At 38.7% G+C, this 23,742-nt stretch overlaps 1 protein-coding gene across 2 annotated transcripts; it reads left to right on the top strand.

Moving 5' to 3' along the window:
* Positions 1-2,886: 2,886 nt before the first annotated feature.
* On the top strand, positions 2,887-21,744 carry LOC128228862 (E3 ubiquitin-protein ligase MYCBP2-like). Of its 2 annotated transcripts, XM_052940388.1 has the most exons (9): positions 2,887-3,042; positions 3,612-3,845; positions 5,897-6,127; positions 7,918-7,990; positions 9,239-9,453; positions 10,099-10,206; positions 19,204-19,386; positions 20,204-20,308; positions 20,956-21,744. In XM_052940388.1, the coding sequence occupies exons 1-9, from the start codon at positions 3,001-3,003 to the stop codon at positions 21,226-21,228; spliced, it is 1,464 nt and encodes a 487-aa protein (XP_052796348.1). In that variant the 5' UTR covers positions 2,887-3,000; the 3' UTR covers positions 21,229-21,744. The 2 variants fall into 2 exon arrangements, with proteins under 2 accessions (XP_052796348.1, XP_052796349.1); XM_052940389.1 differs by lacking the exon at positions 10,099-10,206.
* Positions 21,745-23,742: the final 1,998 nt, after the last annotated feature.

The following is a 23,742-nucleotide window of genomic DNA, read 5'->3' as shown; positions in this document are numbered from 1 at the left end:
AGTCTCCTGTGAATTAGGAAATGATTTGATATTAGTTTATTTTCCCTTTAAAAGACCCACAATGACTGAAATCCTTGGGGTGTAAATATCTATTGCAATAAATCATGACAGATAATATTTCATATCTCTGAATGTGATGAAAATCAATGATTTCCGAGTTCAATTACCAAAAAAACTTCACATCACATTATTTATTAGGATGTTGCAAATGAACCAGTACAGGTAAAAAGAATTTCTAAAAAAAAAAAAAAATTTGGATTGGGATTGTTTTCTGAAGATTGGGAAAAATATCTTATATTTAACTTTGGGAATGGGTCCGATGGTCGGACCCGTGGGTACTATAGAAAAAGCCCTGAACTGTGATCTGATCTTCTATCAGCAGTCTTATATTACCAGTTCTCAGACCTTAACACATTTTTTTTTCTCATTCCAAGACAAAAAAATAAAAGTTGTTAAAATGATCTATATGTGAGAGTTCAGCTTTAAGGCATTTTTTTCTAGAACTTTTAGTGATGGAGTACAGTTACTCATAGCTAGCAGAACTTTATTGCAAAAGAGAGATGTGTATAAAACAAGGAATGTGGTTTTGTTCTAAAAACCTGTTCAATAAATATTTATATCAGAAATCAGCATTGGAAATAACTGGTCGAACGTCTATGAAACGTGGAAAATTATTTAACCCAGTAGACATTGATAAAATATTTCTGGTATCCATTCAGTTTGCGATTCAAGTTGATGGTATTTATAGACTGAGTATATTAAATTATGATTTTTAAATAAATATAGAATGAATATATTGTCTTTATGTTGGAATTCCTGGTTTAGAGTTTTTAAACATGATGTCATAGAATAAAACTGAAACTGGCTATACTATAGCTATCATCACAATCGACCCACTTTACTAAACCTTTTTAACTTTTTCCTCTCCACTTTAATCTATAATGTATTGAAGTGCTCCAGCTAGGCCTAAATAGCAGTGTGGGGCACCCTGTTGCCCTTTTCTATCAGCATGCTGCCCTTTTCTAGCAACATGCTGCCATTTTCTAGCATAATTCCGCAGCTCCGCATAAAAAGGGGCACGGTTTTAGTTGAGAAGCCAGGCTTTTTGGAACAGCGAGTTCATCTCATTTGGGCTTTTTTTCTTGAATTTGGAAAAGTATACATATTTGGCATTGGACATGGGTCAGATTTGCTGATCATTAAGATAGGCAGAAAAAGGTCTGATAAATCACACTTTTAATGGCCAAACATTTTCAGAGTATGGATACACATACCAGGTGATTGTCAATTGTGTGTACATACTAAACACCACGGACATTTATTACTGAAACTTTTTTTTAGCTGATTAAAAACGATACTAGTGTGCTTTTGGTTGTTAGAGTTGATATCCCAGTTTGCTTCACATTTAAAGTCAGAAGAACCCTCAAAAGAGCTTCTAAAAAGCCAGTTTTTCTTCTACGGCAGTGTGCTTTTGACCCCAAAAGTGCCCCAAGAACCCATGGCCGAAATGGTTTCAGCCCTCCAGCTGCCAGGTCAATCACATCCCTGCATATTATGGTATGGGTGCATAGCGCGTCTTTCCAGTGTAAGAATGGAATGAATACCACAATAGGAGAAGGAAACTAAAAAAAAACAGTTAGCAAAAAAATATTGTGGCAATAGAACGAGGGTGAACGAAGATCAGGAAACCAAAAAGAAACAAAAAATGTAACGCTGAATTGATTGATGCTCTAGATACCAAATTGAATAAAGTCATTGTTTAACGAAACTACGTCAAAATGTGGGTCATAGTTATCAATTACGAGTGTTAGATTATGGATCGTGTCCTTTCATAGGGAAGGAAACCAGGTCAAAACTGATCATGAAAGAAAGACTGCTTTGTGATATATTACCAAAAGTGATCTTACCAAAAACATGTATTATATTAATAAGCTCTGAATATGAAAAGTCTGGAAAGTGTAACGTTGGTTCGGTGGCTGATCTCGCCATTCGTAATTTCGCCGCGAAAATTCGCCAAGCACTCTCATTTATCAGAGGTTTGATAATGATAAATCAATGTAGTACACATACCATCATCACTCTGGTGAACGAGAATGTCGCCAAGTTGCGTGGCGTAAACATGCAATTTAGCGTGACGAAAATACGCCAGTTGTACGGAATTCCATTAGAGCCATCGCCTGTGAATCTGTTGATCTAAAACGCGATACTCTATAGTCCGATGATGAAAAGGCGAAATAACGGATCTACGATAACGCCAAAACGCAAAACGCCACAGTACGATGATGGAAAACGCAATAGTTTTCATCACCCTAGTGTCGCATTATCATCATTGTACTGTCGCGTTTTCATTACGGTTTTTCGCGTTTTCGTTATCGTACTGTCGTGTTATCATCATCGTATTATCGTATTATCAGCATCGTATTATCTCGTAATCGAGGCGAAATGCATTATTTCGGAAACATACTTACGTTGCTGTGGAAACAAAACTTAGGGCATACCGATAGGTGTTCATGCAATGTTTTTAAATAGCTCTGTAAACGAAATTGCGTATATTAAGGACAACATTTAAAAATAAATGACAGTTCATGCTTGGTTCTAAGATTTCCGAAGCACATTTCGCCTCGATTGAAAACTTGTGACACGCATTCCAAATAAACTACAGAACTGTCTAACAAAATAAAGGTACCAAATAACGGGGGAAATTGGGCGCTGGAACATGGTCGATGTTACGAAAATTAATTGTTTAATTATTGAGAGAAACTTAACAAAAATACATACCGTCTCACTGGGCGCTGCCATTTTTTAATGCTTGGTATCAAAACAATGTATCACGTGATTACCGCCTCTGTATATGGCGGGACGAAAATACGACGAATTATTTTTTCCTTTCCGCGCATCATTGTTGCGAAAATACGAAATGGCAGTAATCAGCTACCGTATTGTGACCAGGAAGTGAATTATGAAGAGCGGTGACCATTCTTGATTTGCTATCTCGAACAAATGGACGTAATATTACATGAAGGAAAGTTGGCAAATATTGAGGTAAATCGTATGTTTATTTCTTTATAGTAGTTGGACCTCACGGTGTCTTAAGTACAGTTTTGATATATATGTATATTTAAATCATCATCATATACACTCTTAATACTGACATGCACTGTTTTGCTTTAATAAAGGAAATAAAGTAAAGTTTCAACATTTATAATGATTCAGGCCGTATTATTTATGTTGTGGTCCTGGTTACCCAAGCGACCTATTGTTAAGTTCCTTACCTTACAAAACTGTATGCTATCATTTTTTGAAAATCAGTAAAGTTTGTTGGAAAAAAACTTGGAAGAATACAAAATGTAATAAAACGTACTTTTTTTTTTTAAAATAACGCATCTTCCATACGTTCCTATAGCCTGATTAAGCTGGGAGTAATTGGCCCCAGGTTTTAGCAACTAGACGGAGCAACAACATTATTTTGGTTAGGTCAAATTTGAGTTCAGATTTATAATTTGGCATTAGATATCACAGTTTGTTTCCGATATTGTTATTATATACAATACATTATTGACCTTCACACTTATGCAAACATATAAATATATATGCCCCCATTTCGCTAAAAGGCTGACGTCATCGTCAACAGCGCCAATCAGCGATTAGCCCTGAAGCACGGGCGTATCTCCGCATCAATTTTGAAAACATCAGGGGATGGGCTGCAAGAGGAGTGTTCTCGCCTCTACCCCAATGGTATACACTTCGGAGGTGTGGCTGCCACGAATGGACATGGGCTTAAGTGTCAACGCGTATACCACGTTGCACTGCCTGACTGGGGAACACACTTTCTCGATCCACAGCAGGTACTCGGAGCAATATTCAATATGGGTTTTATCCTTATCCATAGATAAGCCTCAGTGATTCTATTCACACTATTGGCCAGTTATGTTTACAGTCCAATCAAAACAATCAGATTCTACTCTTAAAGCTGTACTCTCAGTTATTCTATGCAGTTTATTGGCCAGTTATTTTTACAGTCCAATCAAAACACTCAGATTCTACTCTTAAAGCTGAACTCTCAGTTATTCTATGCAGTCTATTGGCCAGTTATTTCTACAGTCCAATCAAAACACTCGGATTCTACTCTTAAAGCTGCACTCTCAGTGATTCTATTCACACTATTGGCCAGTTATGTTTACAGTCCAATCAAAACAATCAGATTCTACTCTTAAAGCTGTACTCTCAGTTATTCTATGCAGTTTATTGGCCAGTTATTTTTACAGTCCAATCAAAACACTCAGATTCTACTCTTAAAGCTGAACTCTCAGTTATTCTATGCAGTCTATTGGCCAGTTATTTCTACAGTCCAATCAAAACACTCGGATTCTACTGTTAAAGCTGCACTCTTACTGATTGACCTATTTGACAACTTTTATTTAATTTTTGTCTCAGAATCAGCTGATTTTTGCATCGATACTTTCAATTTCATTTAAGATAACCCACAATATAACGAAACTGAATTGTTTTGACAACTGCCGATGTTTTTATAAGTGTTATTACAGCTGCACTCTCACAGATTGACCGTTTTCCAACTTTTTTTGTTGTTTTTTTTTGTCTTGGAAAGAGCAATTAAAACCAATGATAAAAGATTGATAACAAAAGATCAGATCGCAGATTTGCATATTTCCGTTCGAAAGTTTATGTTTTATGGCTGAAACCGTTACTAACGGTTTAAGAAAAATGTATAAAACATTTATTTTTGAACTTAAATATAAAAGAGCGATCTATTTTTTTGTCAGCAGTCTTATATCACTGGTTTCCATGGATTTTTGCAAAAATTGGCTCGTTCCAAGACAAACATTCAAAAAAAAAATGTCAAAACGTTCAATCTGTGAGAGTGCAGCTTTAAGCGTTTGAAAGCGGTTTCTAGAACGTTAATAAAATTATATAACGCCATTTTTTTTATAAATATTGAAAACTGAGATTTGATTGTGTGTTTTTTCAGCAGTCTCAATAGCACCGGCTTTCAGACATTTACGAAGAGTTTGGCTCCATTCGGAGCTCCTCGGCCATTTTTTTCAAAAACAACCTCGGATGTATATGGACGGTTTACATACTGAAAAAGTGGTACGTTTAAGTCCGCTGCAAATAGATCGCGTAGTAATCTTATTTAGTAGTTAAAATTTATGACTTAACTCTTGGGAATCGTAATTATGTTTGCAATAATACACTTCACTGGCAATCAATTTAAACTGAGAGCAATGAATACAACTCTTAAACACTACATTTAATTAATGCTTTTATTAAAAAAAAATACGGACTACTTCAACAGATGTACCGGCATACATCCGAGGTTGTTTTTGAAAAAATGGCCGAGGAGTTCCGAATGAGTTTGGCTCATTTTAAGACAAAACAAAAGAAGAAAAGTTATCAAAATGTCTTTGAGAGTGCAGCCTCAAACTTAAATTAGGTCTAAGTTTGTTACTTTATAAATACGGCCTCCTTGACTCGTTTCAATAATCTAGTCGTTCCTTCAATAATCTTGAATGTGTATAAACTATAAACGTCTCAAATGACAAACAATCGATTTTCCCCCTTATTTGTGCTGACCTAAATCCGATTCACACAAATGTAGCAAAATAATGAAACAAATTTTTAGACCCGTAAGTTAATTTAATTTACGACTAAAATCGACTAAAATCGAAGCTATTTACAATTTGATCTCCTTGGCAATTATCCAATAAAACTGACTCTCGAAGCTTGCCGGAAATGGCCGAGGTGTTACGATTGAGATATTTTTTGAAACGGCCCCTTGTTTGTTCGGTAATACTCGCCTGGAAGCATCAAGCGTATGTGTAAAACGATTCAAAACACCCAATGTGTTGATTGAAAACTCGAAAATTTGCATTTTTAGATTCTCTGTGATGTCGTTAGCAACTGCCTAAATCAAGCAGACAAAGAAAAGATGACGTCCATAGCGTTCCCCACTCTCGGGTGCGGTTTCCTGAACTACCCTGCGGATATTGTCATGGAATCCATAAGCTCGTGCGTTTCAAAATTTGAAACCGAACACAAGCAGACGACTTTGACGAAGGTGATCATCGTCGTGTTTAACAAAGGCGGCGACTGGAGAAACATCAAACAGGTACAAAACGCCACATTTACCAGGATGAATGATCCTGACTGTACACATTCGGAACTCCTCGGCCAATTTCTATCGAAAACAACCTCGGATGTATGTCGGTACATCAATAGAAGTAGTTCGTATTTTATATCATATTATTTATTAAATAAAGTGTTTTAGCTTGCATTTGTATATCTAAGTTTAAAATTGCTTGCCAGTGAAATGTATTATTGCAAACATAATTAAGATTCCCAAGAGTAAAGTTATTAAGTTTAACCTGGTTGCTAAATTGAAATTACTACGCGATCTTCTCGCAGCGTAGTTAAAGTGTACAGATTTCTGACATTGTAAACCGACCATGTTCATCCGTGGTTGTTTTCGATAGAAAATGACAGAGGAGTTCCAAATGGACTGTACACACACCACTAAACATAATTATAGGTGCTAGTCCACTAACTAAATAATGCTAGTGGTGCTAGTCCACTAACGGGGACATAAATCCTACAGATGAGCTGCGTCGATCCAACCCTATGAATTGACATGTCTGTCAGTCAAACTAGCCGGTCGATACCTGACTTACCAATCAGCGTCTAGATTAGGCGGGGCGCATCAGTTGCTATCCGACATGATCTTTGACAAACAATCTGCACTTTTTATGCTGTTTACTTACTTTACTATACAAATATGTTTCTCATAACTGAAAGATTAATAAAATTCGAAATACTGACATTTTCCCATAATGCTGCTCAAATAATGCATTTCATTGTACTTGTTTGATTTCAAAGTAACCTTTAAGTAGACTATTTCAACCCCCAAATGTATTTATCGTTAATGTAACCGTTCATTTTATTCGTATATTTGCCGTTAGTCTTTAAATAGGAAATATCATCATAAGTAATCAGTATTCGTGTATAATATTGCCGATATCATGCGTTTTTTTATATTTAGAAATTTGTCTCCTTTTCGTGCGTTGAATTTTCTATCCGACGCATATATGCATTTGCCTTTTGGTTTGTTTGGACACATTTTTACGGGAAAGGACAACGCAGTTGATTTTAGTAACATTTTTTGAATTAAGATAACAGATCAAATATAATCAAGGACCTATAAACCATGGGTGTATAGGCCCGTTATATCATATAACTAAAGGTCACACAAAATATATACGTGAAGATAAAACATGTTAATGACGCAAATCAAAGTATAAAATTGTGGAATAATGGATTATTGTGGAATTTGATGCTAATTTTGGCCTTTAAGGTAGTTATATTAATAATAATATTACATTAAACTTGTATAAAACAGCTGATTCTAAATTGATAAAGGAAGAAAAACAGCAAAATCCATTGAGTTTTGACATTTTCTAAAAATTGTCGACTTTCGTAAAGGAAATTAATACACGTTTTGTTTTCCTAAATGTGAGTTTCAAGACTTTTCCTGTAACAAAATCCCATTATTATTTAGAAAAGAATTGTTTTAAAGTTTCATTAAATTATTTCTAGCTGAATCATACATTTCATTGAAATAATAAAAATGAACTAAATTAATGTTATACTTACTTTTATTGCTATGTTTTACCAAGTCCCATGCTTTTTATCTGATTGTCAAGTATCACTACTGTGTTGCTATCGTCTGCTTCTGCGTACTTGTCGGAGGGCCTAATAACTAAAGAGTCACGTGAAACTGTAGGCATAGCCTTATCGCTATCGGTGTGTTGTCAATTGTATTTTTTGCTGACATGGAAACAACATATTTTTGTGTGTTTTTGTGGTTACACATACCTTTGTTTATCATTGCTTCCTTAACCGCAGGCTTTTTTGCGGAGTCAAAAGCGAACGAGGCATACAAAAGACGCAAACAGACAGACGGGAAAGGCAGTTCCAGGAAAGTACATATTGTAGTGTTAGTTTAAACATATTTATTTTACAACGATTGTGAAACAAGTTATTACAACATTATATTAATCACTCTCGTTGGCACGATTTTACGCGAGAGTGTGGTCTTGTGTTGTGGGGGAAACCGGAGAACCCGGAGGAAACCCACTTGTCCGGCTTGGTGACCACAAACCAAACTCACATGCGCCCAGGCCGGGAATCGAACCCGGGTCGCCTAGGTGAGAAGCGAGTGCGCTAACCACTGCGCTAACCGGACAACCTATTGTAGTGTTACATATCATCATCATCATCATTATCATCATCATCATCATCATCATCATCATCATCATCATCATCATCATCATCATCATCATCATCATAATCATCATCATCATCATCATCATCATCATCATCATCATCATCATCATCATTATTATCATCATTTTTATTATTATAAAGGAGTGCCAAATTAGATGAACACAGTTGCTTCAAGTGGTCCATCGTATTAGTACAATTTCTATAGTATACCGCACCATTTTTAAACACCGAATATATGAGTGTTTTCATATGATTAATTTATCTCTAGATAAACGCATATATGTATTTATACGTGCGTGATTTATCATTTAACAATCACCAGAATTGGTACATGTATGGTTCACCCTTGATAACATATTGCTTTTGATGATTAGCACGTATATTGTGAATGTTATAATTATAATTATAACATAACTTATAACCAAATACAGCTGTCAGATAAGATTAAACATAAATTTATGAGACATATCAATATAACTCGGACGTTGTTCTATAAAATCGAGTACCGTAGGGGGTTTCCGACGTTGCAAGTTTTTGCATTTTGTTAAAGTTTATTGCAGAAAATAGCGTTAAAATTAAATAAAAGTATTCTTTAAATATTGTTTAATCTTAACTGAAAGCTAGTGCCATACTTTAGTTCGAACGTACGAAAATTGTGAGAAAAAAATATTGCCATGAACTACGCACATTAGATAAACAGTCGAACCCCGTTGGCTCGAACTCCCAGGGACCGGCGAAAATACTTCGAGCGTCGGAAAATTCGAGCCAAGCGGGATCGTTAACCTTCAGTATAAAAAAATCGGTCTTCTAAATCAAGTTCGAGCCAACGAGGAATTCGAGCCAAGCGAGCTCGAGCCAACGGGTTTCGACTGTATTCAAAGAAAATAAACTTAACAAATGTACCAATGTCCTGTGTAACGTCTATCGTTTCCCCCCGCAGATATGTTATCCACATGTTACCGCCTGAAGTCGTCGAACGCTTGCGGAAAAAATCTGCAGTGTGGTCACGCATGCACGGGTTACAAGGACGAGGCAGTGTGTCCGCCTTGCCTGCAGGCGGCCTGCGCGTCACGGGCGGTGGGGCTCTCACAGACTGCGGATGACGATTGTGCTATCTGCTACACGGAAGCTCTCCGTGATGCACCCGTAATACAGGTAACAAGTCAGGAATTATTTTTCTTTTGCACGGACAACATGGCTTCAATTTGAACTATTTAGATACGCTACTTATTTGTTTAGTTTATACCTCAGTACTTTACTATAATCAACAAGTCTAAAGTTTAAACCAAGTCAAGCTGTTAAAAAGAATATATGATTTTTCTGCGTACATCAGAAAATATTTATCTCAAATTATTGGAACTTGCGATACTATTACACTCTCATTTTGATACACTTTGAAAACAAACACTCGTTCAGCTTATACATTCAATAACTTTTTGTTGCGGCCTCTAGAAACATACGTTAAAAAACTGAGAGAAACTTTCACGTATTGTCTCTGGGTAGGCGTATTATTTTTGCGATAAAGGGGATATGAACTTACCAACCAGGTCAACATATCCTTCAAACACACCAAAACACTCGTTTTGTTCCGCATCCAACATGTCCCTAACTTAATATTCCGCAAAAATAAATTACGCTTGACCCCCCTGTTCTGCTGCGTACTACATGTTTTAAATAATCCAATATTGCGTTTGATATATTGCGTTTGATATATACTTGTAAAGAGTTTTCTCTTACTTTATATCAATGTATAAATATGTTCACCAGCGTACGGTTGAAGGGAGTGTACCTTAATTTTAGCTCACGTGTGGCCACGTGTTTCACCTCCATTGCATGGAACGAGTTCTCCAGAACGGATGGGTGGGGCCTCGCATTGTTTTCAACAGCATGATGTGCCCCTTGTGTAAGGTATGGAAGCGTTAAGTGGTCACATTACAAAGTTAAGTTTTAAGAAGTTGAGCTGATGCATACTTAAAGGGGCTAGACACCAGATGGTCCAATAATCGGCAAGTACAGTACTTCATCAAAACAAGTCTAGAATTGTCAATGGTAGTCGGTAGGAGGCCGATTATACATAAATTTACATGTTATAAATAAAAGAAACGTAATACTCATGTTACTGTCTCATCTGTGTTTCCCCGTTTAAAATAGCGAATACTGGTTTCCCAGCTTTAATCATATATGTTAATGAGTACCGTTTATTATACCAACGTTATTTTTAACCTTACTGGGATATACGTGTAAGACAACCCTAGTAAATTTCGAATTGGAAAAAAAATGCGCAAAAAATGCGCAAAAAATGCGAATGATGGATGTGTCCTAATCGATGTGTTACTTCAATAAGTAAGATTCATTGCATTGTACACAACGATATCAGTTTTATGTAACCTTTTGACAATTTTATTTTGTTCTTGCAATTGTATCATCTGGTGTCTGGTCCCTTTAAGCCCCATACAACAAATGTAGATGAATTTGAAAATTGTTTAGAAGCGCTCTCATACAAAATATGTGTTGTACAACTGTCATGGGAAAACAGGTTAAGGTCGAATAGTTAGATAAAATTAAAGTCTTAGGATTAACTCAACTTACTGATTTCCCCGATTTTTTGAATCCCTTTACCTGTTGCGGCAGGGCTTTAAATAAATTTTGTATTTTCGCAAACTTTCGGGAATAGTTTGCGTTACATTCAAGTATAAACAGAATCGACTATAAACAACAACGCCTTTTAGCTTGTAGTCGTTTCAGTACAAGTCTTAGGTCTGAGTATTATTCAGTACTAGTCATCATAATGTGTTCCAGTACGATTCTTCAGTATAAGTTATAAGTGCAAATATTTAAGACGAGTCTTCTTAAACGAGTTGTCAGTAAGGATTTTTAGTTTAGTCTTCAGTATGAGTCTTCCATACGAATCTTTAGTACAAGTCTTCGGTATGAGTCTAAACTGCAAGTCTTTAGTACGAGTTCTAGTTTGAGTCTTTAAGTAGAAGGTTCCGTAAGACTTGTCAGGACGAGTGTTCAGTACGAGTCTTACATCCAAGTCTTTAATACGAGTATTCAGTACGAGTCTAAAAATACGACTCTTCAACACGAGTCTTCAGTACGGGTATTCAGTATGAGATTTCTTTGCGAGTCTTTAGTACGAGTTTTCAGTAAGAGTTTTCAGTACGAGTATTCAGTGCTAGTCTTCTGTACGGGATTTTAGTACGACACTTAAGAAAAAGTCTTCAGAATGAGTCTTCACTACAAGACTTCAGTACGTGTCTTCAGTACGATCCCTTAGTATGAGTCTTCAATGCTAGTATGAGTCTTCAATGCTAGACTTAAAGGAGTATCCAGTAAAAATCTTCAGTACGAGTATTCAGTACCAGTGTTCAGTACGAGTCTTCAGTACAACGTAACCTTAAGTACGAGTCTTCAGTACGTGTCCCCAGTATGAGTCTTCAGTACGAGTCTTCAGTACAACGTAGCCTTGAGTACGAGTCTTCAGTACGTGTCCCCAGTACGAGTCTTTTGCTACAGTTTTTATTAAGAATTTTCAAAACGAGTCTTCAGTACGTGACTTCAGTACGAGTCTTCAGTACGAGTCTTCAGTACAACGTAGCCTTGAGTACGAGTCTTCAGTACGTGTCCCCAGTATGAGTCTTCAGTACGTGTCCCCAGTACGAGTCTTTTGCTACAGTTTTTATTAAGTATTTTCAGAACGAGTCTTCAGTACGTGTCTTCAGTACGAGTCTTCAGTACGAGTCTTCAGTACGTGTCTTCAGTACGAGTCTTCAGTACGTGTCCCCAGTATGAGTCTTTTGCTACAGTTTTTATTAAGAATTTTCAGTACGAGTCTTCAGTACGTGTCTTCAGTACGAGTCTTCAGTACAACGTAGCCTTGAGTACGAGTCTTCAGTACGTGTCCCCAGTATGAGTCTTCAGTACGTGTCCCCAGTACGAGTCTTTTGCTACAGTTTTTATTAAGAATTTTCAGAACGAGTCTTCAGTACGTGTCTTCAGTACGAGTCTTCAGTACGAGTCTTCAGTACAACGTAGCCTTGAGTACGAGTCTTCAGTACGTGTCCCCAGTATGAGTCTTCAGTACGTGTCCCCAGTACGAGTCTTTTGCTACAGTTTTTATTAATAATTTTCAGAACGAGTCTTCAGTACGTGTCTTCAGTACGAGTCTTCAGTATGAGTCTTCAGTACAACGTAGCCTTAAGTACGAGTCTTCAGTACGTGTCCCCAGTATGAGTCTTTTGCTACAGTTTTTATTAAGAATTTTCAGTACGAGTCTTCAGTACGAGTCTTCAGTACGTGTCTTCATTACGTGTCTTCAGTACGAGTCTTCAGTACGTGTCTTCAGTACGAGTCTTCAGTACGTGTCCCCAGTATGAGTCTTTTGCTACAGTTTTTATTATGAATTTTCAGTACGAGTCTTCAGTACGTGTCTTCAGTACGAGTCTTCAGTACGAGTCTTCAGTACGTGTCTTCAGTACGAGTCTTCAGTACGTGTCCCCAGTATGAGTCTTTTGCTACAGTTTTTATTATGAATTTTCAGAACGAGTCTTCAGTACGTGTCTTCAGTACGAGTCTTCAGTACGTGTCTTCAGTACGAGTCTTCAGTACGTGTCCCCAGTATGAGTCTTTTGCTACAGTTTTTATTATGAATTTTCAGTACGAGTCTTCAGTACGTGTCTTCAGTACGAGTCTTCAGTACGAGTCTTCAGTACGTGTCTTCAGTACGAGTCTTCAGTACGTGTCCCCAGTATGAGTCTTTTGCTACAGTTTTTATTATGAATTTTCAGTACGAGGTTTCAGTACATGTCTTCAGTACGAGTCTTCAGTACGTGTCTTCAGTACGAGTCTTCAGTATGAGTCTTCAGTACGAGTCTTCAGTACGAGTCTTCAGTACGTGTCTTCAGTACGAGTCTTCAGTACGTGTCCCCAGTATGAGTCTTTTGCTACAGTTTTTATTATGAATTTTCAGTACGAGGTTTCAGTACATGTCTTCAGTACGAGTCTTCAGTACGTGTCTTCAGTACGAGTCTTCAGTACGTGTCTTCAGTACGAGTCTTCAGTACGAGTCTTCAGTTCGTGTCTTCAGTACGAGTGTTCAGTACTGGATTTCAGTATGAGCCTTCAGTATGAGTATTCAGTACAAGTCTTGATAATGTGTCTTCAGTATATCGTAGTCTTTAAGTACGAGTCTTCAGTATGAGTCTTCAGTTCGCGTCTTCAAAATGAGCCTTCAGTACGGCGTAGTGTCTTGAGTGTTTTTCATTGGAGTCTTCAGTACGTTATTTATAACGTGTCTTCAATATTTGCAAAGCGACGTAGCCTTCAGAACAATTCTTCAGTGAGAGTCTTCAGTGCGAGTATTCAGTACGACTAAGTCTTAAGTACGAGTTTTCAGTACGAGTATTCCATTTAACGCAGTCCTTAGTATGTGTATTCAGTGTGAGTCTTCAGTACGATGAAGTCGTCAGTACAAGTATTCAATATGAGTCTTCAGTGTGAGTCTTCATTCAGTACGACATAGTCTTCACTGTACGTCTTCAGTACGAATGGTCTTTAGTGTGAGTCTTCTGTACGATAGTTTTCAGTACGATAGTCTTCAGTACGAGTGTTCAATATGAGTCTTTAGTTATATTCTTCAGTTAGAATCTTCAGTTTAAGTATTCAGTTAGAATTTTCAGTTAGAATCTTCAGTAAGAGCAGTCAATGCTAGTTTTTCGAAGTTATGTCTCTTCCAAATTATTTTGCTAAATACATATTATTACAAGTATTGAGGGAGGTGTTGAGAGTCAAGGGCGGGATAGAGGGATAGTTGAAAGTCAAGAGCGGGTTGAGGGAGGGCTAAAATTCAAGGTCGAGATAGGGGGATGGTTAAAAGTCAAGGACAGTGTCGAGGGATGTTTGAAAGTCAAGCACGTAGATGGGGGCGGGTTGAAAGTCAAGGCCGTAGATGATGGCGGATTGAAATTCAAGGGCGTAGATGATGGCGGGTTGAAAGTCAAGGGCGTAGATGATGGCGGATTGAAAGTCAAGGGCGTAGATGACGGCAGGTTGAAAGTCTAGGACGTGGATGATTGGCGGGTTGAAAGTCAAGGACGTGGATGATTGGCGGGTTGAAAGTCAAGGACGTAGATGACGGTGGGTTGAAAGTCAAGGACGTAGATGACGGCGGATTGAAAGTCAAGGACGTAGATGACGGCGGGTTGAAAGTCAAGGACGTGGATGATTGGCGGGTTGAAAGTCAAGGACGTAGATGATTGGCGGGTTGAAAGTCTAGGGCGTGGATGACGGCGGGTTGGAAGTCAAAGACGTAGATGACGGCGGGTTGAAAGTCAAGGACATGGATGATTGGCAGGTTGGAAGTCAAGGACGTAGATGACGGCGGGTTAAAAGTCAAGGGCGTAGATGACGGCGGGTTGAAATTCAAGGACGTGGATGATTTGCGGGTTGGAAGTCAAGGGCGCAGATGACGGCGGGTTAAAAGTCAAGGACGTGGATTATTGGCGGGTTGGAAGTCAAGGGCGTAGATGACGGCGGGTTGAAGTCAAGGGCGTAGATGACGGCGGGTTGAAAGTCAAGGACGTAAATGATGGCGGGTTGAAAGTCAAGGGCGTAGATGACGGCGGGTTGAAATTCAAGGACGTGGATGATTTGCGGGTTGGAAGTCAAGGGCGCAGATGACGGCGGGTTAAAAGTCAAGGACGTGGATTATTGGCGGGTTGGAAGTCAAGGGCGTAGATGACGGCGGGTTGAAGTCAAGGGCGTAGATGACGGCGGGTTGAAAGTCAAGGACGTAGATGATGGCGGGTTGAAAGTCAAGGGCGTAGATGATGGTGGGTTGACAGTCAAGGGCGTAGATGATTGGCGGGTTGAAAGTTTAGGGCGTTACTGAGATATGTTTGAAAATCAAGGACGTAGATGATGGCGGGTTGAAAGTCAAGGGCGTAGATGATGGTGGGTTGACAGTCAAGGGCGTAGATGATTGGCGAGTTGAAAGTTTAGGGCGTTGTTGAGATATGTTTGAAAATCAAGGACGTAGCTGATGGCGGGTTGAAAGTCAAGGGCGTAGATGATGGCGGATTGAAAGTCTAGAGCGTAGATGATGGCGGATTGAAAGTCAAGGGCGTTGTTGAGGGATGTTTGAAAGTCAAGGGCGTAGGGCGTTGTTGAGGGATGTTTGAAAGTCAAGGATGTAGATGATGGCGGGTTGAAAGTCTAGGGCGTTGTTGAGGGATGTTTGAAAGTTAAGGGCGTAGGGCGTTGTTGAGGGTGTTTTAAAGTCAAGGATGTAGATGATGGCGGGTTGAAAATCTAGGACGTTGTTGAGGGATGGTTGAAAGTCAAGGGCGGAGATGATGGCGGGTGAAAAGTCGAGGGCGTTGTTGAGGGATGGTCGAAAGTCAAGGGCATGTTGAGAGAGATGTTGAAAGTCAAGGGCGGGGTTGAGGGAGGTGTTGAAAGTCAAGGGCGGGGTTGAGGGATTGTTGAAAGTCAAGGGCGGGGTTGAGGGTTGTGTTGAAAGTCAAAGGCGGGGTTGAGGGATGGTTGAAAGTCAATGGCGTTTTGAGGGAGGTGTTGAAAGTCAAGGGCGGGGTTGAGGGAGGTGTTGAAAGTCAAGGGCGGGGTTGAGGGATGGTTGAAAGTCAAGGGCGATTTGTGGGAAAGCAAGGGCGGGGTTTCTAGCGATGTTGAAAGTCAAGGGCGGGGTTGAGGGAGGTGTTGAAAGTCAAGGGCGGGGTTGAGGGATTGTTAAAAGTCAAGGGCGGGTTGAGGGAGGTGTTGAAAGTCAAAGGCGCGGTTGAGGGATGGTTGAAAGTCAAGGGCGATTTGAGGGAAATCAAGGGCGGGGTTGAGAGCGATGTTGAAAGTCAAAGGCGGGGTTGAGGGAGGTGTTGAAGGTCAAGGGCGGGGTTGAGGGATTGTTAAGTCAAGGGCGGGGTTGAGGGAGGTGTTGAAAGTCAAGGGCGGGGTTGAGGGATGGTTGAAAGTCAAGGGCGATTTGTGGGAAAGCAAGGGCGGGGTTTCTAGCGATGTTGAAAGTCAAGGGCGGGGTTGAGGGAGGTGTTGAAAGTCAAGGGCGGGGTTGAGGGATTGTTAAAAGTCAAGGGCGGGGTTGAGGGTTGTGTTGAAAGTCAAAGGCGGGGTTGAGGGATGGTTGAAAGTCAATGGCGTTTTGAGGGAGGTGTTGAAAGTCAAGGGCGGGGTTGAGGGAGGTGTTGAAAGTCAAGGGCGGGGTTGAGGGATGGTTGAAAGTCAAGGGCGATTTGTGGGAAAGCAAGGGCGGGGTTTCTAGCGATGTTGAAAGTCAAGGGCGGGGTTGAGGGAGGTGTTGAAAGTCAAGGGCGGGGTTGAGGGATTGTTAAAAGTCAAGGGCGGGTTGAGGGAGGTGTTGAAAGTCAAAGGCGCGGTTGAGGGATGGTTGAAAGTCAAGGGCGATTTGAGGGAAATCAAGGGCGGGGTTGAGAGCGATGTTGAAAGTCAAAGGCGGGGTTGAGGGAGGTGTTGAAGGTCAAGGGCGGGGTTGAGGGATTGTTAAGTCAAGGGCGGGTTGAGGGAGGTGTTGAAAGTCATAGGCGCGGTTGAGGGATGGTTGAAAGTCAATGGCGATTTGAGGGAGGTGTTGAAAGTCAAGGGCGGGGTTGAGGGAGGTGTTGAAAGTCATGGGCGGGGTTGAGGGATTGTTGAAAGTCAAGGGCTGGTTGAGGGAGGTGTTGAAAGTCAAAGGCGGGGTTGAAGGATGATGTAAGTCAAGGGCGGGGTTAATGAATGGTTAAATGTCAAGGGCGCGGTTGAGGGATGGTTGAAAGTCAAGGGCGGGGTTAATAGTTTGTTAAAAGTTGAAGGCGGGTTGAGGGATGTGTTGAAAGTCAAAGGCGGGGTTTAGGAAGATGTTGAAAGTCATGGGCGGGGTTGAGGGATGGTTGAAAGTCAAGGGCAGGGTTGAGGGAGGTGTTGAAAGTCAAGGTCGGGGTTGAAGGATGGTTGGAAGTCAAGGGCAGGTAAAGGGAGGTGGTCAAATGTATTGCTTATTGTTTTTCCTTGTTAAACAAATTATATTTTGATTTTCATATAACTATCTGATTGTCAGTGCTATTACATATTTATTGGTTGTGTTCTGCTTTTAAGAACACCATGAATGTTTCCGTGTTACCATTCTAAATGTTTGTCAATGTATAAGTTGACTGCCGCATTTCTGTGTAGCATGTCGTGTAGTAACCATTCTTTTTAGCTCACCTGAGCACGAAGTGCTCAATGTGAGCTTTTGTGATCGCCCTGTGTCCGTCGTCCGTCGTAGTCGTCCGTCGTCGTCAACAATTTGACTGTTAACACTCTAGAGGTCCCAATAAGGGCACAATATTAATAAAACTTGGTCAGAATGTTACCCTCAATAAAATCTTGGACGAGTTCGATATTGGGTCATCTGGGCTTAAAAACAAGGTCACCAGGTCAAATTAAAGAAAAAGCTTGTTAACACTATAGAGGTCACATTTATGACTGTATCTTCAGGAACTTGGTCAGAATGTTAATATTAATGATCTCTTGGTCAGCTCGAATCTGGGTTATGTGCAGTCAAAAACTAGTTCACCAGTTCAAATTGAAGGAAAAGCTTGTTAACACTCTAGAGGTCACATTTATGACTGTATCTTTATGAAAGTTAGTCAGAATGTTTATATAAATAATCTTTAAGTCATTTTTAAATCTGGGTCATGTGCGGTCAAAAACTAGGTCAAATTTAAGGAAAAGCTTGTTAACACTCTAGAGGTCACATTTATAATTGTATCTTCATAAAAGTTGGTCAGAATGTTTATATTAATAATCTCTAAGTCATGTTTCAATCCGGATCATGTGCGGTCAAAAACTAGGTCATTAGGTCAAATCATAGGGAAAGCTTGTTAGCATTCTAGAGGTCACCTTTATGACTGTATGTTCATGAAACTTAGTCAGAATGTTTATATTGAATAGCTCTAGGCCAAGTTCGAATCTGAGTCATGTGCGGTCAAAAACTAGGTCACCAGGTCAAATAATAGAAAAAGCATGTTAACACTCTAGAGGCCACATTTATGACCATATGTTCATGGAACTTGATCAGAATGTTATTCTTCTTGATCTTTAGGTAGTGTTTAAAACTGGGTAATCAGAGGTCATAAGCCAGGCCACTAGGTCAAATAATAGAAAAACTTTGTAAACACTGTAGAGGTTACATTCTCTCTTTGAACACCATGAAACTATGTCAGAATGTTTGTGTTTATGAAGTCTATGTCAAGTTTGAAACTGGGTAACCTGAGTTCAAAAACTAGGTCACGAAGTCAAATCATAGAAAACATTGTTAAAACACTGTTGAGGCCATATTTTTTATTTTATCTATATGAAACCTGGTCAGAATGTACTTATAACAGCAAGGTAAGGTTTGCAACTGGGTCATCAGTGATATTAAAAAAATCATCCGTGATATTAAAAAAAAATGGTCACTAGGAAGGATCTAACCCCCTGTCACAATTGCCCTCGCCCTGAAAACACTTATTTCACACTTGAATTGGATCAGGTGAGCGATACAGGGCCTTCAGGGCACTCTTGTGTAATGTTTTGCTCAAGTGAGGTTTAGATAACTTAAACCGGTTTAACACCTATTTTTATTGACCGTCCGTATTCAGAAACCCATACATCTATTGGTTAATATAATAACTATTTTTGTATTAATGTAATATGTGTCTGCTGTCATGTGTTGTTTCATGTCTCTCGGGAGTCTGTTGGGTTTTTAATCAGTTTGCCTTTAATTAAATAAGCTCATAGTAAAATTGTTGACTGCTGGACACGTTCCTCTCGTTTCCACTGTATCGTGCAATTGCCTCCTCAGTAACATACCCATCATGTCCTGTCTTTATTCGACCATGCTCCTACTTAAAGGCGCAGATATCCCACACAAAGCTGGCCCCTATCCTCGCCCCGCTCGAGGCCCTTCTTGAAGACGTTAAGCGGAAGGCGCTAATGAGGCTCGCGTATGAGGAACAAGACAAGGCGGACCACCAAAACCCCGAACTGTATGCCATGGAGAAATACAGCTACTATCAATGCTTTAAGTGTAAAAAGGTAAATTTCTCGGTTCTTTTCATTTACACCGTCATCGTATAAACTGATCTTTATCTCTCCCAGCCTGCCCAATCCCCTCAATATGTGAAAACAAACGCGGTGACCGTATTTTATATTTAATAAGAAGGTATACAAGACTCTTCGAACCATTTGATTTCTAACCATAGTATGAATAATAATATATTATATTTAGTGTATGTAATAGGCAAATATGATTGATTGCATTTGCGTTGAAGAACTGGGGTGGTATTCATTAGACTTCTTAAGTCATTTCCTAACTTTAAGCTGCACGCTCACAGATTGAACGTTTGACAACCTTTTAATAAATGCGAAAATCCATTGAAACCAGTTAAATAAGATAAATAAGACTGTTGACAAAAATTAGTTCGCAGACTTTTTTATTTAAGTTCAAAAATTTATGTGTTATGCCATTTTCTTAATTAAACCGTTAGTAACGGTTAAGGCCACAAAACATAATTTTTGAACGGAAATATGTAAGTCTACGATCTTTTTTTTGTCAGTAATCTTATATCATTGGTTTGCAGATATTCACGCAAAAATTGCTCTTTCCAAGACAAAAAATAAAAAAGTTGTAAAAATGGTAAATCTGTGAGAGTACAGCTTTAAGTCACTTTTCTAATCTTAGTATATTTTAGTAATATGAAATAACAAATAAAGAGTTTCCAAAATACATTATTTTCATTGACTTTACTAAAAAACTTACTTTAATGTTAACAACACTTTTCTTTTACTTTGACTATGAATGCACAAAATAATTTCGCGAAAATAAACCCTATTTTATCTATGGTTTGTATAGGCATACTTTGGGGGAGCGGCCCAGTGCGAGGGCGCGGCGGCGGACAAAGAGATTCAGGAAGAGGAACTCGTGTGTCCACCATGCAGTGATCCGCAGCGCGTTCAGGTAAAACGGAAGATTGTTGTTTGCCTAGTCGCGATTGTTATAAAAGAAAATATAAATATTAGGCCTAGTCGATATTGCTAACAGGGGCGTAGCCAGTAAATGACGTAAGAGGGGGCGTAACTTGAGGGTGCAACCTTTTGCGTGCACCCCTCCCTCAGAAGTCAGAAGCGAACACCGTATATGGAATAAACTGTTTGTATTTGGGTTTAGAATTTTTTCCACATGAATTTTAAAAAAAAAATATCTAGTACTAAATGGTGCATTTTGAGCATATTTTATTAGTGTTTTTCTCCAGACTTGGACTGTTTAAGGGGGGCGCCAAGGTTTAAACTTTCACTCAGGTGAGCGATTCAGTACTCTCATGGCCCTCTTATTTAATGCAATTTGTGCATTTTTTTGTTTGTGTTTATTTGTAATTCAATTTGTTCGGAATACATCTTAATTTTTATTAATCAGCATGCAGCTGTTATCGATTTTGTTCAGGTGGAGATGGTGTGTCAGAAAACAAAATATAAATCAAACACTAAGCTGCGACACTCTGGGCCTTTTTATTTTGGTAAATACTTACTAATAACCGTTTACCATGACTTAGAATAAAGTTTAACCGTATAATTGAATCTTTTTTAACATTGGTTTATATCTTTCAGCAATGTGTGAAGCATGGCGTTGATTTTATCGAGTATAAATGCCGCTACTGCTGTAGTGTAGCATCATTCTTCTGTTTCGGCACCACCCATTTCTGCAACCTCTGCCACAATATGCCTCACAACATGGCAGCTCTCCAGCCGCTTCCGCGGTGCCCGGCTGCTCCCCAGGGAAAACAGCTCCAGGGCGATTGCCCGCTTGGAATTAAACACCCAGCTACAGGCGAAGAGTTTTGTCTAGGTTGTGGACTATGCTCAAATTTACAAGAGTTTTAATGAACATAATACATCGTTTTAAGTGACTTCCTCAGTATCATAAAAACTGAAAAATTAACAACAATCTACAGCCGAGGAGTGTGATCTACGCCCCTTGACTTTTTCCAGAGTTTTAGTGAACATAGTACATCGTTTTAAAGGACTTCCTTACTGTCATTAGAACTGCAAATTTAACAACAAGCTACAGCCGAGGAGTGTAGTCTACGCCGTTGACCTTTTTCAGAGTTTTAGTGAACAAAGCTCATCGTTTTTTTAAAGTGACACTCTTATTCAAAATCAATACTTTAACATGTATAACAAGCATAAATTTTGACTGAAAAACCTTAAACTACTTACTAAATAATACATTTATGGAAAAATATTAATTACTGATAACAAGTTTATATCTGTGTATTTAATAGCTGAAAGCGCTAAACGATTTACTTAGGTCTACTATAGTCTTATAAGATAGAAATACCGTGTTTTACGCTCTTTTCTTTCAAATTAAACTCGATATCCCTCATAAGAACCATTGTTTTTGACATATTTTCATCCTTTTTTGAATATTAAAACAATATTATTAATTGTGGTAAATCTTGTTTGGGAGTAAGAGTACATCTTTAAGGGACTCCTTCACAGTCATATTCGCTTGTTGTGTAAGCTGTAGACTTTGCTCTCATTTTCAAGAGTTTAAAAGAAAATAGCTAATCTTTTTTAAGAGACTCCCTCACCGTCATAATCACTGAGAATTAAACATCTATCTGCAAGGTTGGGGTGGGGGTGTATCTACGCTGTGGACTGGACTTTGGTCTTATTTTCAATTTTAGTGAGCATATCGTATCGTTTTAAGGGACTCCACGACAGTCATATTCGCGAGGCTTGATGTTTACGCTGAGTGTATACTTTGCTTTTATTTTCAAGAGTTTTAGTGTTTCAAGAGGGACTAGAGAGGTTGTGGTACACTACTTGTACATGAACGTGCACGCGTGGACTACTTTTTCCGCACTACGTCGTCTAGCCCATCGCATTAAAGTGACTTAAAGTGACTCACCACTCACAGTCGCTCATGATCACATTGTTGGCAACTTTTTCTTTTTTCAAAAGTATTCAAGACATGTTATTCATTCGTTTCAATAAACACCCATTTATTTGTACGTGGCTACACGAAAAAATACACGTTTACATCTAGTGTTTCGCAACACATATCAACAGGAAATTTTTTGAAGCAATTTCCACATTTCCATGTAACTTGTTCATATATTTAAAAAAATAACGCCATTGCAGCCTACATCACGTGACGTTCAATGCTGTCAAATTTGAAAATGACTTTTTCAACATTGCTGTGTGTATTTGTTGCACGTTGTTAGACGAAATTGAATGATTCAGTGTATGACCCTTGAAAACATGACAATGTTCTTTGAAACGTAAACTTAGTACAGTTAGCCTAAAACTAAGATATTTATAATAACATGTTCGGGCCCCAATCTCTCGAAACTTCTTAATCCCTTATAACAGGATTAAGCTAAACTCACTATTTTGTTGTTCTATAATATGCGTTATATTTACTTCTTTAAGACTTTTTATAAATTGTATCAGAAAAATCCGTATGCTAATTAGAAGAAACCATTTTTCATTTATCAAAATCCGTTATAAGTATGTATTTTGGCTAATTGAAATAAGCGACTTAACCCTGTTAAGCTTAAGAAGTTTCGAGAAATTGGGGCCAGATGCGTAAACAATGCTTTCCATCAAAACTCTTATAAACGTTGGGCCCCGATATCACGAAAATACTTAAGTCAAATCTCAATCTCACCGCATTTTAACATCAGAAGTTTTTAAAACTCGAATATATTTTAACACCTTTTAGAGCGCATTCTATCATAGAATATGTTGATTAAAACTTTTGGTCAAAATTCCAATGAAAAATATTCTACAGACTAAGAGTATAATCTATTATTTTTTTAACAATTACTGAAGTATACTTTTTGCTTTGGAATTATTTTATTTTTGATATATTGACAATATTTTTATCAACACATTCATTTAAAAAAAAAAAAAGTATGATTTCAAAAAGAATGAAAACGTACAAAAAATTGTATAAAACTATGCTTTTATGTGGTAAAATGAGTTGAGTCTGAGATTGAGATTTGACTTAAGTATATTTGTGATATTGGGCCCTGGGACTCGTTCCAATAAAGATCGTTATCATCGTAGCGGATTCGGGGTGTGGGGGGGGCTCAAATCGTCCAAGTTTACTTTTTATTTCAATGAAGGAGAAGAAAAGTAATAAAATACGCCCAAAATTCACCATTTCGGACTAGAAATTGTTAAAAGTTTCTAGGGGCAGGACCCAAACCCCCATGCCAACACTTTAAACCTAATAAATTTCGTTTAAGAGGGAGGGGTGCAGGTCAAAAGGTAACGCCCCTAAGTAACCTCAGCACAATTAGAACTGCGGTGGTCAACGACCTAATTTACAACACCTTCTCCGTGGCCTTGTGGTTAAGGCGTCCGCCTACGGAGCGGGAGGTCGTG

The sequence above is a fragment of the Mya arenaria genome, chromosome 3 (assembly GCF_026914265.1).
Source record: "Mya arenaria isolate MELC-2E11 chromosome 3, ASM2691426v1".
Taxonomy (NCBI): Eukaryota; Metazoa; Mollusca; class Bivalvia; order Myida; family Myidae; genus Mya; species Mya arenaria.
This window is presented reverse-complemented; position numbering and strand designations above follow the sequence as displayed.

What these genes read in the sequence shown, in the direction of transcription:
- LOC128228862 (XM_052940388.1), top strand. Translation starts at nt 3,001, where the DNA reads ATGGACGTAATATTACATGAAGGAAAGTTGGCAAATATTGAG. An exon ending in ACTTTCTCGATCCACAGCAG is followed by an intron (nt 3,846 to 5,896) that starts GTACTCGGAGCA and finishes TTGCATTTTTAG; the next exon opens with ATTCTCTGTGATGTCGTTAG. An exon ending in TGATGTGCCCCTTGTGTAAG is followed by an intron (nt 10,207 to 19,203) that starts GTATGGAAGCGT and finishes TCCTACTTAAAG; the next exon opens with GCGCAGATATCCCACACAAA.